The 18,600-nt window shown below is 43.1% G+C and overlaps 1 protein-coding gene across 1 annotated transcript; it reads right to left on the bottom strand.

Moving 5' to 3' along the window:
- Nucleotides 1-416: 416 nt before the first annotated feature.
- GM2A (ganglioside GM2 activator) lies at nucleotides 417-18,018 on the bottom strand. Its single transcript, XM_077468332.1, has 4 exons — nucleotides 17,834-18,018; nucleotides 15,318-15,473; nucleotides 6,745-6,927; nucleotides 417-2,954 (listed from the first exon to the last, which is right to left on the bottom strand). Exons 1-4 carry the CDS (start codon nucleotides 17,924-17,926, stop codon nucleotides 2,784-2,786), a joined length of 603 nt encoding a protein of 200 aa, XP_077324458.1. The 5' UTR covers nucleotides 17,927-18,018; the 3' UTR covers nucleotides 417-2,783.
- Between the last annotated feature and the right edge of the window lie 582 nt (nucleotides 18,019-18,600).

The raw sequence follows: 18,600 nt of genomic DNA, 5'->3' as shown, positions 1-18,600 counted from the left end.
AGACTAAAGAATTTTGGTGTTAATTTAAAGTGCTATCAAACCCAAAAGCAATTATGTAATATATTTCAGTTTACTAATCATTAGATGTGGTGGCTGCATTAGTTCTCTTTTTTTTTTTTTAGGCCTTTTTCCCCCCTCTGTATTCACTTGGTGATCCGGCCAGTAGGACACCTCCTGTATTAGAGCGCCCTCACTCTGGATGAAGGAGACCAGGGGGCACCTTTGGACAACAGCATGTTCAGTCTAGATGGAGTAGCACCATTTATAATTGATGGTAAGGCAATGCATCACCCAAAGAGCAGGTGCATTGTGTGTTGTAGGAAATGCAATATACTGTGCATTGCTGCAATGGAGAAGTGTGTGAATGAGCTCTAAATGTATGTGTTTAAAAATAAAGAACGTCAAACAAACAGATATAAAGTTGAAAGAACTTTTATTGTTTCTGATTGGATAATGATTATAAGCAGGAGCATTTGTGTAAAGAGATACATATTTTAGATAATAGTGAGGTTGGCAATGGAAACGACAGAAATGTTTTCTAGACTCATAGAACTTTAATGCAATGGTGGAACAAATGGTGTGCAGTAATCCACCTGCTACAGATCAGCAGTTCTGATTGGTTGCTAAGGGTGATTCCGATCACTGCAAATTCCTTTTTTTATTTAACAGGCCAAAAATATTCTCATTATTGTTAGAATGTCAAGACACCCATAACATATTTTTCTATGTAGCAAATACGCATAATTGAGAAAAGATGATATTACTTTATCTGAAGATTACAATTCCAGTAAATATAGTTATTCTAGTATAGTAAGTTAAAGCAGTATTAAACCAGAAACCAAAAATGTAATATTCACTGCAGCGTAAAGGTAAGCTGCACTCCAAAACTTGGCTCTTCTTTCTATTTAATTTGCCAAAAGATTAAAACTGCATAAATGAATGTCTCCTACCCCCAAAGCCCCTTTAATTCCTTTAATTCACGCGTTTCGCCACTACTGGCTTGCTCACAAGGACGGGGGAAGTATATACTGCAGCTTACCAATCATTAGATGTAGTGGATACATTTTTTTGGGGGGGGGGGGGGGGGTTGACCTGTTTTCACCTGGTGATGTGGTCAGTAACACACCTCCTATATTAGAATGCCCCCTCTCTGGATAAAGGAGCACGGGGACACTTTAAGGCAGCAGCATTCTCAGTCATGGGGAGGGGAGTGTTCGATGTTCTAGCAGATTTAGATACACTAATAAATTGTAGCCAAACTCCAGCTCACACTACAGTTACACAAGCAGTTACAGCAACAGGTTTTTTTTTTTTCTTTTATGGTAAAGGTTTTACATGAATAAATGAAAGCTTATCACTGTAAGTACCCCGTGGTAAATGGTTTGTCTTAACACTATTATCCATTATGTTTGCAGGAGAGCTTGTTCTGTTGAAAAACAACAGACTTAATGGCCAGATCACCAGGTGCAAGTAAAAGAAAGTCTAAAAAAGGAAACAAAAAGGAAGTCATCATATTGAAGAACTGTTAAGTCTATATTACATGTTAATTATGGGTTTCATTACGCTTTAAAGCTCTGGTGTGAGAATGAGATGGCGTCTATTAAAATGGACCTTTCATGTGCTATGTCCTTCTAAAGCATTTAGAAAAACATAAACAATGTTCATCTGAAACACTGCATTTAGCAGCAAACGCACCTACTTTAATGGTATTTACCCCTCTCATTGTCTGTGCCTCCTGGATGTTTTCTCTAGTTCCTTTCAGGCAACTCTTGGAGCTAAAATGCAAGATCTCGGGTACTTTTAAGCAGGCCATACATGGTCGAATTTCGAACGACTTTTCTTTTCAAAATCATAAAGCTCGTTTTGTTTTGTTTTTTGTGATCTGATGGTGCCACCATTGATTTTCGAAATTCGCCGACCAAGTCCTCAATTTCACTTACAGAAAATAATTTTCGTGGCCCGGGAATCTTCTTTTCTCTCTGGAAATTCTCTTTCCTTGCACATGCGCATTTTTTTTCTTATTACATTTCTCGCACAATTCTCCCATCATGGATTAGAAAATTGTTTGTTTTTCAAACAATTTCCAACATGTCCGATTCCTCAAATTTGATTGCCGCACGAAAATCAACCGTTGCTGCAGCCCACTAATGGTGTGAAATTCATGCGAAAATTCGTATTTTTCGAAATTCGAACCGTGTATGGACAGCATTACATAGACTTTTTTCTTTTGTGTGCAGGAGGAAGATACCATTTTAATGAACAAATTAAAGAAATCCTGTCATTCAGCCATATATTTGTTTATGCCTCCTGCACACGTGACATGTGGACACGCTTTTGTGGTGTCGAGGGGGCCGGATCGTAGGATCTTCTATAGCAAGTGAGAGGCAAGGGAGGTAGTTCATTTTGCAGAATAGACTTTTAGAAAGAAAAACTAGAGAAAAGAAATGACAAGTGTGCATGTTGGGCGGTGGGGATGTGGTGGTCCACATTAAGGAAAATAAGTCTATAGGTGGGTGTTCTGTGATCTCACAAAATAATCCATAAGTAACTGATCCTGGAGTGGAAAAATCAACTGTTCTAATTGGTTTTCCAAGCTATTTGATTCTTAATGAAATTGCACTGAAGACAGCCATATATAATCTGCTTTACGAGTCTCAACGAGGAAGGCAGGGGCCATGCTAGGCTGTCTAGGGTAGAGTCTTGTATTGTCATAGGTGAGCTGAGGGTTAATCAAGTAAGTGATAAAATGTCTTCTTTTTTTTCCAGTGAAATAGGCATCCTTCTTACCACCACCAGGAGGAGGGTTCAGCCAGAGTGAAAGTAAATTTGGCACATCCAATTTCCTGATTGTTGTGGCTGAGAATTCCAGTAACTCTATAGTTGCCCTCAGCAAGCCATGATGGTAGAGAGAAGCTGGGTATCTTAAAACTGGTGGTGGGGAGACTGTAGGATCCCTGGATGAGAGAAACAAAAGGAGAAAAGGATACTATTACTATATAGTTCAGGCTCTTTAAAATGCACCTGCACTCAGACCATGGACATTGCATATTCTTAACAAGTAAAAAGGGAGCTTTAACCACCTCAATACTGGGCACTTCCACCCCCTTCCTGCCCAGGCCAATTTCCAGCCTTCAGCACTGTCACAATTTGAATGACAATTGCAAGGTCGTACAACACTGTATCCAAATGAAATTTGTATCCTTTCAGACAGAGCCTTCTTTTGGTGGCACTTCAGCCCCGGAAGGATTTACCTCCTTCCTGACCAGAGCACTTTTTTGCAATTTGGCACTGCGTCACTTTAACTGACCATTGCGTGGTCGTGTGACATTGCACCCAAACAAAATTGATGTCCTTTTTCCCCACAAATAGAGCTTTCTTTTGGTGGTATTTGATCATCTCTGCGGTTTTTATTGTAGCGCTGGCTCCTGACGAGCATGCGCTGTATGTTTTTCAAAGTTAATTCTCCTAAAACCAGTGTTGGGTTTTGGGGCTAATTTTACAAAATGTATGGTTTCAATACCAGTCTGGCTGGGTTGCACTGGGTTCTCCTTGACCGCAGGTGTCGCTGTCACCGCTGGCAAGTTTGGGAATGCAGTCTAGCTGGGTGTATTGAATGCCATGTTTCTTTCGGAACCAGCCCAGTGGGAGTGTTCTCCTGCTGTGCATTCTGGGAGGTGGTATTTAAGGTACTGACATCACGTGGTCCCCGGGTTCTGGTCCAGAGCATATTTTCTGTCTGTTTGGTTCTGGTCCTCCTGACCAGCCCCCATGGCCCTCCTGGCCTGGAGTGCTGAACCATGCATTTCCAAGTCTCTGGGCTGGCTAGGCGACACAACTGCAGGGACAGGCCTGAATGCATATCGGGTCCTATTGATTCAAAGTTGGTCCGGTGCCGTCTCATCTAAGGGAGAGGCCCAGCAACTCGAGAAGCACCCAGGGGAGGACTCTTCAGGAGAAGGCCGTGCGCAAGGCTGGCTTTTCTGAAGGAGCCTGGAGGATCAGTTGAAGGACACTACGTGGATCTACACTCATACGGTATCGCCTGACTGAAAATTTGTCTATGTCCCTCAGTTACACTCAAGTCTGTGGCAGAGACTTTTCTCAAGTATTCTACATTGAAGTCTGTGGCAGAGACTTTTCTCAAGTATTCTACATTGAAGTCTGTGGCAGAGACTTTTCTCAAGTATTCTACATTGAAGTCTGTGGCAGAGACTTTTCTCAAGTATTCTACATTCAAGTCTGTGGCAGAGACTTTTCTCAAGTATTCTACATTCAAGTCTGTGGCAGAGACTTTACTTAACACCCCACCGGCTGCTAGGCCTAGTGAGAGGAGGTCTATCCGGGGGTTGTGAAATCCAGCTGTGAAGCGGTTATTCTCTGGATTTCTCCTATAAGAGACTTATCATTTTTTGCAGTCCAAAGTACCTGAACTTAATCCAAACCCTCTACCCTAAACTGAGAGACTCTGTTTATACTTCAAATAAATAACTCAAAAGAAGAAGATTCAGTGTCAGTTTTCTACATTTCCTTGGGCCATTTACCATGAGAAACCCTAGATGGAGAAGCAGTCAAGAAGGTAACAGTAAGCGCAATAAAACCAGCAGCTCCTTTGGGGGTTAGTGCTACATTATTTTTTGGGCTATAAACAAAAAAAGAGCGACAATTTTGAAAAAAACACAATATTTTGTACTTTTTTGCTATAATAAATATCCCCAATTTAAAAAAAAAAAGCAATTTTTATGTTCTCAGTTTAGGCCTATATGTATTCTTCTACATATTTTTGGTAATAAAAATCACAAAAAGCATATATTGATTGGTTTGCGCAAAAGTTATAGCATATAGAAAATAGGGGATAGATTTATGGCATTATTATTATTTTTTTACTAGTAATGGCGGCGTTCTGTGATTTTTATCAAGACTGCGATATTACGGCAGACACATCGGACACTTTCAACACATTTTTGGGTCAATTGACAATTATACAGCAATCGGTGCTATAAAAATGCACTGATTACTGTATAAATGTCACTGGCAGGGAAGGGGTTAGCACTAGGGGGTGATCAAGGGTTTAAATGTGTTCCTTAGGTGTGTGTTCTAACTGTAGGGGGAAGGGACTGACTAGAGGGGATGACAGATTGTGGTTCCTAGCTATTAGGAACTCACGATCTGTCACTCTTCACATAAAGTAACACGTCCCTGTTCTGCCTCTCATGCACGCGATCACTCGTGGCCGGCGGTCATCATGACCCCTGCAGTGCAGTGGGCGTGTGCTCACGCCTCCGGTGGCCCGCGCGCGCCTGCTATCCTGCTTAAAGGAGCCAACATATAGCTACGACAGCTTGCGGGATCATGGCGACCTGCCACAGTATAATAACAGCAGCTGGTCGGCAAGCGGTTAATCACCACTGGGGTTTTTATTTCTGCTAAATAAATTTTAAAAGACCAAGAATTTAGCAAATAAGTAATTTTTTCACTGATGTGCACTGATGAGGCTGCACTGATAGGGATTGCTAGTGAGCCACTGACAAAGCTGGACTGACGGGCTATACGGATAACCGTAAATGCTGTACTCACTTTGCCCTGTCAGATTGGCTCTCCTTTCCTCACTCGCTATCTCTGTGTGAGGAAGGGCATGCTCATAACAGGCAAGTCTGTTTACATGTGACCAGCTGTGATTGGACACAGCTGATCACATGGTAAAGGGGAACGCTATGATTGGTCCTTTACCCCAATCTGTGATCCGCTGGGACACAACAATCACAGACACTTCCCGATACATGTTCTTGGAAGGACATCCAGGAATGCCCTCCTAGAACTGGAGAGTCGTGCTGTAGCCATATATTGGCCATAGAGCAGCAGGGAAGAGGTTAGAATAACCGTTCTAGCTGCTTGTTCTATGAAGTAATTCATTCATAAAGCGAACCTTCATTTCAAAAAAATCTAAAAAAAACTGACATTTCTTTTGTATATTTACTTTTTTTATTTTTTATTTCTCACTCCATCCCCTGCTATCTGCTCCAACAGCCTCCTGGAATAGCCACATTAGATATCCTGTGGGGCATCTGCTTGCACACTGCAGCTGGAGGAGGGTGTCACCAAGGGGTGGGCTGCAAGAACCCAGAGGAAAAAAGATGGCTTCTGATGACATTAGGAAAGATAGCAGCATAGCAGCACAAGACCCAGAATTCAACAACAGATTACAGCAGGGCAATGCTGGACTTGCCGGGCATGTGAATATGTTTTTGTGGATAACTCCATTGAAAACAAAACCCATAGGGGGAGAAGTTATCCTTTAAAAGATCCTCAAAGAGAACAACAAGACTTTCAAGTTGGGTTTCATTCAGTTTCTAACAGCTTAGAAATCTGCTGGGGCTTTTTTGCAATTTTTTTTTAGACTGTCAAAATCTGCTCTGCTAGAAAAAAAAAAGCTGATATTTTAGTGCTTCCATTGTGAATTTTGAAAAGCAATCTCCCACAGTGCCTTTAGCTACAGAGATAAATGCAGGCTTGTTTTAAAAAGGTTTTACTGAATATCCAGAATATGTAAATATTTTGATGTACATAGCACATGTTCACCTTAAACACTGAAATTAAATACCTACACAAGAGAGACTGCCACCATTATGCTAGGTTCTCATTTGTGCGTTGCAGGAGCATATGCAAAACGCACATGAAGTTTTACGTTTGATCTATACTTGCACTTCACCTTATGCAATACCAACCGCCTGAAGTGAGGCTACTTACAGCTTTGAATGGACAATGGCAGGGAAGTCCGTAAGTCTTTAGGGGTCCTGGGCACTGCTCTCCTGGCTTAAAGAAAGCATCCAGCAGATCGCAAACCTCAGTGTAGGTGCAGCTGCCAAACTTATCAATACAGGGGGCAGTCAGCCAATCGCCAAACAGCTCCTTCTCTGCAGTAATTTTGATCTGTTCATAGGAAAAGAAAAACCAATGTTAAACTTAATTGTTTTGCCTTTTCACATCTTTCTTTTAGAAAAGAGCCATGGGCACCTCCGTAATGGATTATGTTTCATCAGCATGTTACCCAACCCATATATATTATAGAAGTGAAAATACATTGCATTTATTGTGGGAGTGTCTCATGCTGTGGTATCAAACACATGATTTTAACGTTTTCTTATTGTTCGGACATGGCACTGTGAAGGGGTTACAACAATGACCTAAGCCACTTGCACTCTAGAAGGTTTTACCCCCTTCATGACCAGGCCATTTTTTGCCATTCAGCACTTTAACTGACAATTGTGCCGTCATGCAACACTACATAAATTAACTTTATATCATTTTTTTCACATAAATAGAGCTTTCTTTTGATGGTATTTTTATTTTTTGCAATATATACAAAAAAGTCATTTAAAAAAAAATATATATATTTTTTACTTTCTGCTATAAATCATATCCAATAAAATGAAAAAAAAAAAACACAATGTCTTCATGAATTTAGGTCAAAATGTATTCTGCTACATGTCTTTGTTTAAAAAAAAAAAATCCTAGTGAGCATTTATTTGGTTTGCGTGAAAGTTATAGCACCTATAAACTATGGTATATATTCCGGAGTTTTTATTTATTTATACTAATGAGGGAGGTGATTCGCAACTTATAGTAGGACTGTGTGGCGGACAATCGGAAACTAGCTGACACTGGCTGGGGGGTACACTAGCTGACATTGACATCAATAGTGACACTAATACAGTGATCAGTGCTAATACTATACTGTCACTGTACTAATGACACTGGCTGGGAAGGGGTTAACATGTAAGAGTGATCAATGGGTTAACTGTGTGCCTAAAGCCTTGTACACCTGATTGGATTTTCTGCAGACAAAGCGCCAGACTTTTTTTCGAAGGGGGCGTGTGCCAGGAACTTTTCTTACATAAAAATGGTACACAATTGTTGGCCAACAAACACGAACATAGTGACGTACTACATGGAATTTCAGCTCGAGCGCCACCCTTTGGGCACCTTCTGCTAATGTCGTGTTTGGTGAGCACTGATTCCGAGCATGCGTGTTTGGACTTGTGTACAGACGATAGGAAAATCTGACAACAGACTGTTGTCCGCCAAATATTTACTAGCCTGCCATCCAACATTTGTTGGCGGAAAGTTGGCCAACAATTGTCTGATGGAGCATACTTACGCTAGACTTACGTCTGTCATCACACAATTCCCTTCTGAAAATCCGATTGTGTGTACAAGGCTTTACAATGTGTAATATGTGCTGCTTTTACTAAGTGGTCTTGTTTTTTTCCCTTTGCAGGGAATAAATAATCAGCAAGATCACCTATCAGTGTACAGGGCTCTGTGTTGCTTAGCAATTTTTTGTCTTTTATTTTTTTTGTAATGCCGCGTACACACGATCGGACTTTCCGGCAGACCAGAGTCCGTCGGACAATTCAATTGTGTGTGGGCTCGAGTTGACTTTTTCTTCCCAAAAGTCCAGCAGACCTAGAAATAAGACTGGCTTCAAATTTGTCCGCCGGACTTTGCTTTTAGCGGACAATCCGTTGATCTGTGTGCTAATGGATTAAAACCGACGCTAGGGCAGCTATTGGCTACTGGCTATGAACTTCCTTATTCTACGTCATCATGTTCCAATCCGTCTGACTTTTGGAGTGATCGTGTGCGGCCAAGTCCGTTCGTTTGAAAGACCTCAGCTGCAAAGTCCGTTGGATTGTCTGCCAGACCAATTCCGTCAAAGTCCGGTCGCGTGTACGCGGCATAACACTTATCACTGCTCCTTTCACCGTTTCACATATCATCACTACATTCACTCACACCTATATTTAATTATACCCTTTATTCCAGATGGATGCGGTCCATTGCATTTTATACCATCTAACTCATGGATTGCACTGTGGTCACCTGACCCGATTTCTGCTTGTCCCCTGGATCTGGTCTTTCCTGCCTCAGCTCTGTACCCAACATTTTAGTGGGGATCCCTTTCCTCATCCCTCCATCATCGCATGAGCCGACATATATCTCATAAGCTCATGTGCGAGTATTAGATTTTAGAAAAAACTACCCAGGGAATTTATTCTTCCCTTCGGGTTGAAGGTTTTTTTTTATATTTATACTCATATTAATAAACTTGATTTTGTACCTACAGTGAATGTTTGCATCCATACTCCTGATGAGTGAACGTGATTCCCGAAACGCATAGAGCTTTTTTTATTGATGGGATGTCAAGACAATTCAGCTTTTACTCTTTATATTCAACATATATTTATGCATTTGTGTTTATCTATATCAGTATGTATGACCATTGTGTTTATATTCTGGAAACTGTATCATTCAGTTCTAAACCAAAGAAACTGCGTTTGATAAATAAAAAGGTTTTACTATATAATACTCCATACACTGTTCTATTTAGCAGTAGCATACCTCATTTAAAGTCCGAATATTCTTCTTTTATGTTTTATGCATGTTACTAGGGATGGAGGCTTGGTACTGCAGCTATGCCAGGTCATGTCTTTTTTCTTTACCATACAGAGCTTTCTTCCGTGAATGATGGAGCCGATCAGCTGGTCATCAATCATTGGCCGGAGGCCCACTGATTGGCTTGAGCTGTAACACATCACAGCAGTCGGGGAGGCAGGGGGCATGCCAGATACGTGATCCAGCGCACAGGGCCGCCCTGCTTCAGTAGATGTACAGTGTCTTGAAAAAGTATTCATACCCCTTAACATTTTCCACATTTTGTCATGTTGCAACCAAAAACGTAAATGTATTTTATTGGGATTTCATGTGACAGACCAACACACAGTGGCACATAATTGTAAAGTGGAATGAAAATGATAAATGGTTTTTCAAATTTTTTTACAAATAAATATGTGAAACGCGTAGCGTGCATTACTCTGATACCCCAAGTAAAATCCAGTGAAACCAATTGCCTTCAGAAGCTGATTGTAAATAATGTCCACCTGTGTGTAATTTAATCTCAGTATAATTACAGCTGTTCTGTGAAGCACTCAGAGGAGATTGTTTTGCCGCGTACACACGAGCGGACTTTTGAACATCCAAAGTCCGACGGAATGATTCCGTCAGACTATTCGATCGTGTGTGGGCTGCAACGGACTTTTGATTCGCAAAAGTCTGACGGACTTTAGAATATGGAACATGCTTCAAATTTTTCCGACGGAACTCCGCCGGACCCGGTCCCTCCAAAAAATTTGCTCGTGTGTATGCTATTCCGACGGACTAAAACCGACGCTAGGGCAGCTATTGGCTACTGGCTATGAACTTCCTTATTCGAGTCCAGTCGTACGTCATCACGTTCGAATCCGTCGGAGTTTAGTGTGATTGTGTGTGGCCAAGTCCGCTCAGTCGAAAAGTCCGTCAGAACTCTGTCGGAACTCCTTTGGAAGTCTGTCGGACATAAGTTCTCTCATGTGTACGGGGCTTTAGAGAACCTTAGTGAACAAACCGCATCCGCAGGCCAAGAAACACACCAGACCGCTGAGGGATAAATTTGTGGAGAAGTTTAAAGCAGGGTTAGGTTATAAAAAAATATCCCAAGCTTTGAAATTCTCACGGAGCACTGTTCAATCCATAATACGAAAATGGAAAGAGATGGTACAACTACAAACCTACCAAGACATGGCCGTCCACTTAAACTGACAGGCTGAGCAAGGAGAGCATTAAACAGAGAAGCAGCTAAGAGGCCCATAGTAACTCTGGAGGAGTTGCAGAGATCCACAGCTCAGGTGGGAGAATCTGTCCACAGGACAACTATTAGCCCTGCACTCCACAAATCTGGTCTTTATCAAAGAGTGGCAGCAAGAAGAAAACCATTGTTGAATGAAAGCCATAAGAAATCCTTTTTTGCAGTTTGCAAGAAGCCATGTGGGGGACACAGCCAACATATGGAAGAAGGTGCTCTGGTCAGTTGAGACCAAAATAAATTACCTTTTTGGCCTAAAAGCAAAATGCATCCCTTCAGTGAAACATGGTGGTGGCAGTATCATGTTGAGGGGATGCTTTTCTTTAGCAGGGACAGGAAAGCTGGTCAGAGTTGATGGGAAGATGGATGGAGTCACATACAGGGCAATCTAATGCCCCGTACACACGAGTGGAATTTCCGTCGGAATTCCGCTCAAGCTTGCCTTTCATACACGTGGTCACACAAAAGTTCTCTGAACTTTCGACCGTCAAGAACGCAGTGACGTACAAGACTATGACGAGCTGAGAAAATTAAGTTCAATGCTTCCGAACATGCGTCGAATTGTTGCATAGGAATTTTGAGCGTCTGAATTTGTACAGACGATCTGAATTTCCGATCAGAACTTTTTGCGACCGAAAAATAGAGAACCTGCTCTCAATCTTTTGCTGGCTGGAATTTGGCCAGCAAAAGTCCGATGGAGCATACACACGGTAGCATTTTACGACCAAAAGCTCTCATGGGTCTTTTGCTGGCCGAATTTCCAATCGTGTGTACAGGGCATTAGAAGAAAACCTGTTAGAGTCTGCAAAAGACTTGAGACCTGGGGCCGAGGTTCACTTTCCATCAGGACAAACGACCCTAAACATAAAGCCAGAGCTACAATGGAATGGATTAGATCAAAAGCATATTCATGTATTAGAATGACCCAGTCAAAGTCCAGACCTAAATTCAATTGAGAATCTGTGGCAAGACTTGAAAATTGCTATTCACAGACGCTCTCCATCTAATCTGACAGAGCTTGAGATATTTTACAAAGAAGAATGGATAAAAATGTCACTCTCTAGATGTGCAAAGCTGGTAGAGACATTCCCAAAAAGACTTGCAGCTGTAATTGCAGCGAATGGTGGTTCTACAAAGTATTGACGAAGGATGGCTGAATACAAATGCACCCCACACTTTTCACATATTGATTTGTAAAAAATTTGGAAAACCATTAGTCATTTTCCTTACACTTCGCAATTATGTACCACTTTGTGTTGGTCTATCACATAAATTACATTTACGTTTTTGGTTGTAACATGACAAAATGTGATATATTTCAAGGGTTATGAATACTTTTTCAATGCACTGTACGTGGGGTGGTCCACAAGCGGTGAGAGTAATTGTGAACATATAATGTTATAGACACTTTATAGTTATAGACACTTTCTAATACAGTTATAACTATGCAGGTACCTTAACTACTTTTGCTTAGTTTCAGAAAAAAAATATGTCTTACCTTTTTAAGAAGGTTAAAAAGTGCTGTCATGGGACTATGAATCTCCTTTTCCTGAAAGTGGGGGCAGGATTACAGGACACTTTGCAGACACACACTGTACCTGTATTCCATAGTCTGTTCAGCCTCAGACAAGATGCAGGCTGTTGGCTGGGAAGGTGGCTGGCAGGATCAACCAGTTATTTCAGATGGGAGAAGTACATGAAAATGATAGAGACTCTCTCTCTCTGACTGCTAATCTCAGAAGATTTGGGGCAAGGCTTGGTGATGTAACTATTGTGCTGTTCACTGTTTTCCATGCTGGAGGTTCTGACATGAGGAGGCAAAGCCCTGACTCTACCAAGATGGCCGTCTTTACGCAGAGAAACAGTGCAAAACAAGGTATGGTAAGCCAATAATGGTAGCAGAAAACATAATGTACAATAAGATCAGACCAGACAACACTGCCCGGTTGAATAGCCATTGTAGTGGCCATGACTTTTGAGCTTACCGTTTACCTCCGCTTGGCTTGTTCTTCCACGTCTAGGGGTTCCCAGGGTTAGTACCCAACAACTTTGGACACTGACACCGTAAAAGTCCTTTAGAAAGGGTTTTTATTTGCAGGGGTAACATCCAACAAACACAGTCTCGTATGGAAACAGAGGGCAAGGGTGAAGAAACTCGGGCACCTTGAACTGCTAATCACCAGAAAGTCTCTAATACAACCCAGAGAGTAGCCACTCGCAGCTGGGCACTTCAAGGCTGAACAAATCTCTAGCCAGAGATTATGGCAGTCAGCACTTTGATCCAGAACTTACAAAGTCTTTGACCTTGAATAAAGCTTGCAACCGAAAATGAACAGGAACCTTTCCTCAGTACCTGGAACTTTCTCTGTCTCCTCGGCAGTACTGGAAAAGCGTGGATTCGTTAGTGTCCTTGACAACCCAGCAACCAGGCACTTCTTGGGATGCCAGCTTGTTGGGCCTCCTCCGAAGAGTCCTCCCCCAATCGCTTACACGGGCTGCGGTACCCTTCCAAGTTGAGAGCACACCCAGACGGCTTGAATCCTCCTTCAGTTACTGCGCCTCAGACCAGCCGGTTCCGAGACTTCGAGAACAGATGGATCCTTACCCCAGACCATGCGTGTCTAATGGGGCTAGTCACACCGACCATGTTGTGGGGCGACACACTCTCCCGTGACCAGGACCCCTCGCGGGGCTACCCCGGTTTAGATCCAGGAACAGGCAGCTATGGCCTCACGAACAAACCCTGAACATGTCACTTCAACCTCTTAAGTACCCTTCCCCAGACTCCTGGGCGGGGCCAGACGCACCCACTGATTGGCTCTGGGGAACGTGGATACCTAAAGCGTCCAACCAGGCCTGGTTCTGGGCCTGTCATGTGCACCTGTCCAACTGTACACATGACCAGGCAGAACACTAACACAGCCCAGCCAAACTGATGCCAAAGTTAAACCTACACAAATCAGCCCTCAGAACCCCTTTACTGTTCTGAGGAAAAAACGAAATTTGTACATAGCAGACACCTTGTCCAAAGTGTTGCTGCTACATCATGACATAAACATTTATAATTTTAGCCTAAAATACATGTACTTGAACCCAATGCTGGGACAGGGTCATCCAGCACCCAGGACAAAGTTGTCAAACCAACCCCCCCCCCCCCCCACTCATTTATGATGTGCAGGCTTAGGGGATCCTACGCTCAACAGTAACCAGACTGTCAAAATTACTACAGCGGTCACTACTCCTGTCAGCCCTCATCCCTACAGTAAACCATTGCGCCCAGGGCAGCCTCCCTCTCGCCCACCCCTTGTTCCGGCCCTCCATGAACCAAGCACCTTGGGATATTGGTGATGTCGGGTGTATAGATAGCAGCCTGGTGAAAAATGCCTCAAGCTGGCCCTGGTCCATACAGGGTACAGGCAACAAACCCATGTCAGAGCACTAGATGAAGAAAGCACTGAATTTAACCTGTTCACCAGGTAGTGCCACTACCGCTGCCACATGTTTAGGTTAGGTAGTAAGGATCTTATGTGCTAGCCCAGCCCTACTAAAACTGGGATTTTCTTTTAAAGTTTATGCAAAGCTAAAACTTAAATATCGTATTTATCGGCGTATAACACGCATTTTTCCCCCTTAAAATCGGAGGAATATTGTGAGTGCGTGTTATACGCGAATCCCCGCCGATTGTGAGCCTCTCAGCCGCTCATGCAGTCCAATGTGAGCCGCCGAAAGCCACCGCAGATGGACACTGACAAGGCTGCAGTTTGACACTGACAAGGCTGCAATGACAAGGTTGCAAATGACACTGACAAGGCTGCAGATGGACACTATTTTGTTGCAGGGGGTCCTTTGTTGTGAGGAGGATCTGTTGGTAGAGGGAGGGAGGGTACTATTGTTGTTGGGGGGGTCAATTGTTAATGTGGGGGTCTATTATTGCAAAGGAGGATCTATTGTTGTGGGTGGGGGGGCTCTACTATTGCTGACGGCAGGGGATCTATTTTAATGCCTTTCTTGTTCTCATTAATGCCGTGTACACACGACAGGACTTAAGTCCGGCAGACTTTCGACGGAGTTCTGACGGAATTCTGACAGAGTTCTGTGGGACTTTCAGAATGAACAGACTTGGCCACACACAATTACACCAAAGTCCGACGGATTCGAACGTGATGACGTATGACTGGACTAGAATAAGGAAGTTCATAGCCAGTAGCCAATAGCTGCCCTAGCGTCGGTTTTAGTCCGTCAGACTAGCACACACACGAGCGGATTTCTGGGTCCGGCAGAGTTCTGTCGGAAAAATTTGAAACATGTTCCATTTCTAAAGTCTGTCAGACTTTTGCAAATCAAAAGTCCGCTGCAGCCCACACACGTTCGAATAGTCTGCCGGAATCATTCCGTCAGACTTTTGATGTTGAAAAGTCTGGTCGTGTGTACGGGGCATCACAAATTTCATAAGAATTACTTAGCACCACAGAATGCTACTAGGTTCTGTATTCTCTAAGAGGGGGGGTGCTGCACGTATTCTCTGAGAAAAAAAGCCCTGTCTATCAGCATATACACTGCAATGTGGTTACATCTAATGGTTCCAGTATGTTTGGTTTTGCAGGTTTTCTAAACTGGGCTGTTGAGGATGGTTTCTCACCTGGAGTGGAGAGCTTAGAGGGACTTCAGTGTTCAGTACCATGGAGACGACCACTTCTCCTGGGATGGATACAGGGTCAGGACTAATGGACAGACTTTTGATTGTGCCTGGAAGCTTTCCCGAATCACAGTTCTCCCAGGTGATACTTTTTACTTGCTGTGGAGAAGAAAGACTTGGAGAGTCAAAAACAATACCAATGGCAGAAGCCCCTGTCACCCACATCGATGTATATAATGCTAGCCAAACGTGATTGTTGGATATAAGTTGTTTTGGCAAAAAGATCTGTGAAAAGAATACTACACTGCTATTTGCTTATATAATGCCAGTTTACATTGGCTGCCAGGATTCGGATTGGCACAGGTAACCGTGGATAAGGCATATGCTTCAGCGGATCTTGGAGCCCTGATAGGCCTGTGCAATATTGTCAATGTTTTTGACTATAGCACCATTGCATACTAACACATCATGAAATACTCACCTTGGAATGAAACCCTCCAGAGCTGTATGGTCACAGCTGAAAGGGCTTATATGACCTCCCTGTCTGTCTTCTGGGTTTGTGCGCTCCGGCTATGTGATTGGCCGGAGCTGCGAAGACATCACTCTCGCACATGCGTATGGGAGGCCATGGTTCGGGCATGAAGCCCTGAAGGTCCGGCAAGGAATGCCAGATCTTCAGAGCACATTTGCCGGTGACATGACTGGCTGCATGCAGGGTGAATATCTCTAAAACAGTGCATGTTTAGGAGATATTCATTTTACCTACAGGTGAGCCTTATTATAGGCTTACCTGTAGGTAAAAATGACCAAGCGGGTTACTACCGCTTTAAAATCCAGTTATACACTGTCTCACCCTGCTCTGCACATGCTCAGTTGCTGTCTATTTTTAGGCACTGCCGAATTTGTAGAGGCTGATCTGTTGACAGCCTGAGGACTAGTTCACACCATAGAAATGCAGTCTGGATGCGTTCCAGGTGCTTTTTTGCCTGCGTGATTTTGATACATTTTTGATGCATTCCAGTGCATTTTTGATGCATTTTTGTACAGTCCAGTGCTTTTTTCCCCCCACTTTTTTCTTAATCTTAAAAGCGGAGTTCCACCAAATTTTATTTTATTTTTTTAAAGTCAGCAGCTACAAATACTGCAGATGGAAATATGGACACTTACCTGCCCAGAGCGCCCGCGATGTCAGTGCCCAAACCGATCTGTCCCTCGGCCCTCAGGTGGAGGCGCTGCCATCTTCTTTAAGGGAATCAGGAAGTGAAGCCTTGCGGCTTCACAGCCTGGTTCAATACTGTGCATGCACGAGTCGCACTATGCGATCCCACTGGTCACTGATGTCTTCTTGGACCTGTGTATCTCCCAGAAGACAGCATGGGGAGTGGCGGACAGAGGAGGCGCCGGACATGGCATAGATATCCACTGCGGCTATCTATGCCCGGAAGTGGGAGCAAATACCTGGAGTAGACAAGTATCTTCTCCCCCCTCCCTCCTGAAAGGTGCCAAATGTGCCCCGGGGGGGGGGGGGTATTCCGAAAAGAGGAAGTTCCATTTTTGGGTGGGACTCCACTTTAAATAAGGGCAAGCGTGTTCCAGTGCATTTTTGGTGCATTAAGGTGTGTCCCAGTGAGTTTTTACAGCGTTCCAGTACAGCTTAGTACAGGAAAAATGCAGCATGCTCTACCTTTTTTTCTGGAACTGGATAGCACTGGAACTGCAAGTACTGGTGTGAATTATGCCATTGAAAACCATATAATCTGCTTCCCATGTGTTTTTGATGCAGAAGAAAAACACACTGGACTTCATGTGGTGTGAACTGGCCCTTAAAGTGGAATTAAACCCTTCTATACTTTACAGCCAAGGAAGCTGCTTTGATGGTTTGACAGTTTGGTTGAGGACACAAGCAAATGTGACAGTTAGAAATCTGGGCATTCCAGGAATGTAACTTTTTTAAAACTGTTAAACTGATGGGTTTAGTTCCGCTGTATGGTTTACTGCTGTTCAGGGGCGCTGGGCTTTAGCAAGATGGCAGCCTCCAGCAAGAAGAAGCCAGAACCATGCTGGGGGCAATTTACAGCACACACTCATTTTTGGTAGCATTGCTATTAATGTGGAATGTATGTTCTTTGCTAGAGAACATTTTTTTTTTTTTATCAAGTTGTTATGGGTAAAGTTCCGGTTTAAATTTGATCAATCCCTGCAGCACTGATCATTGTTTTCTGACAGAAGTGTCCTTGCTGTCAGAATAAAATAGAACAGTGCAGAGGATTTCGCCATCCACCTTGCTTGTGTGGGTGGCGGTATCCGTTTTTTGTTTTTTCATTATTTAACCCACCAGCTAAACAAAAAAAAATTGAACTGTATATACCCAGCTTAAGAGGAACAGAGGAGCTTGGCTCCACAAGGACAGTCCCTTCTAATGAGGGACAGTTGAGGGCTATGCTTACAGAATAAGCCTGAATTGTGTGATGCAAAATTTGCTGACCTAAAAAATACTGACACCCCCTTTCCCCGCTTACCGTAGCAAGGTTCCAGGTCTTCCACTCATGGGCATCAGTGAAATGGGCTAGAGCTGCAAAAGCAACCAGAAAGCAAAGGGCAAGCTTAGCCATAGTTACTGCACAGAGGAGGAGTCCAGCCACTGGCAGAATGCAGCTCAGGATCTACAATGAGGATTCATCACACCTACATCTCCTCTCCCTATATATACATCCACACTGCAATCACTGCTTATCAGCACATAAAAGCACAGCAGCTAGGAAGAAGGCCAAGAAAAACACTTAAGATTACAATCTCATTGTACAAATTTATTTCCTTATCTCTCTCCCTATAGAGTGTGACCAGCCAAATGACATGTAATTTCTGCCAAGCCTGTGTAGTATTAGTTTTTCAATTGAATGACATCTACATGTAAATAGTGGACTATGCTGCCCTCTGCTGCTGTAAAATGGACTTGTCTGTATTCCAATACCTGTGTCTTCAGGACTTTCAAGCTTTTTCAAGTGGAACTAAACCTATAATGTAAAAACTGCAAGCAGGTAGCTCTTTGTTGCAGAAGAAGAGGTTTGCTGTCTATTCTGCAATAAAAGCACACTTAAAGCGGTAGTAAACCCGCACATTTTTTTTTTTAAACCTGCAAAGCAAAAGGCATAATGAGCTAGTATGCACCGCATACTAGCTCATTATGAAATACTTACCTTAGAACGAGGCCCCGACATCTGGCCTGATCCACGCCGAGGGAGCTGACATGCTCCCTCGGCGTTTCTTCCGGGTATCGATATCGTCA

The sequence above is a fragment of the Lithobates pipiens genome, unplaced genomic scaffold (genome assembly GCF_037356315.1).
Source record: "Lithobates pipiens isolate NorthernLeopardFrog02 unplaced genomic scaffold, aLitPip1_a1.2 Scaffold_8, whole genome shotgun sequence".
Classification (NCBI taxonomy): Eukaryota; Metazoa; Chordata; class Amphibia; order Anura; family Ranidae; genus Lithobates; species Lithobates pipiens.
Note: the sequence above shows the minus strand (reverse complement) of the source record. Positions and strands in the feature narration are given on the sequence as shown.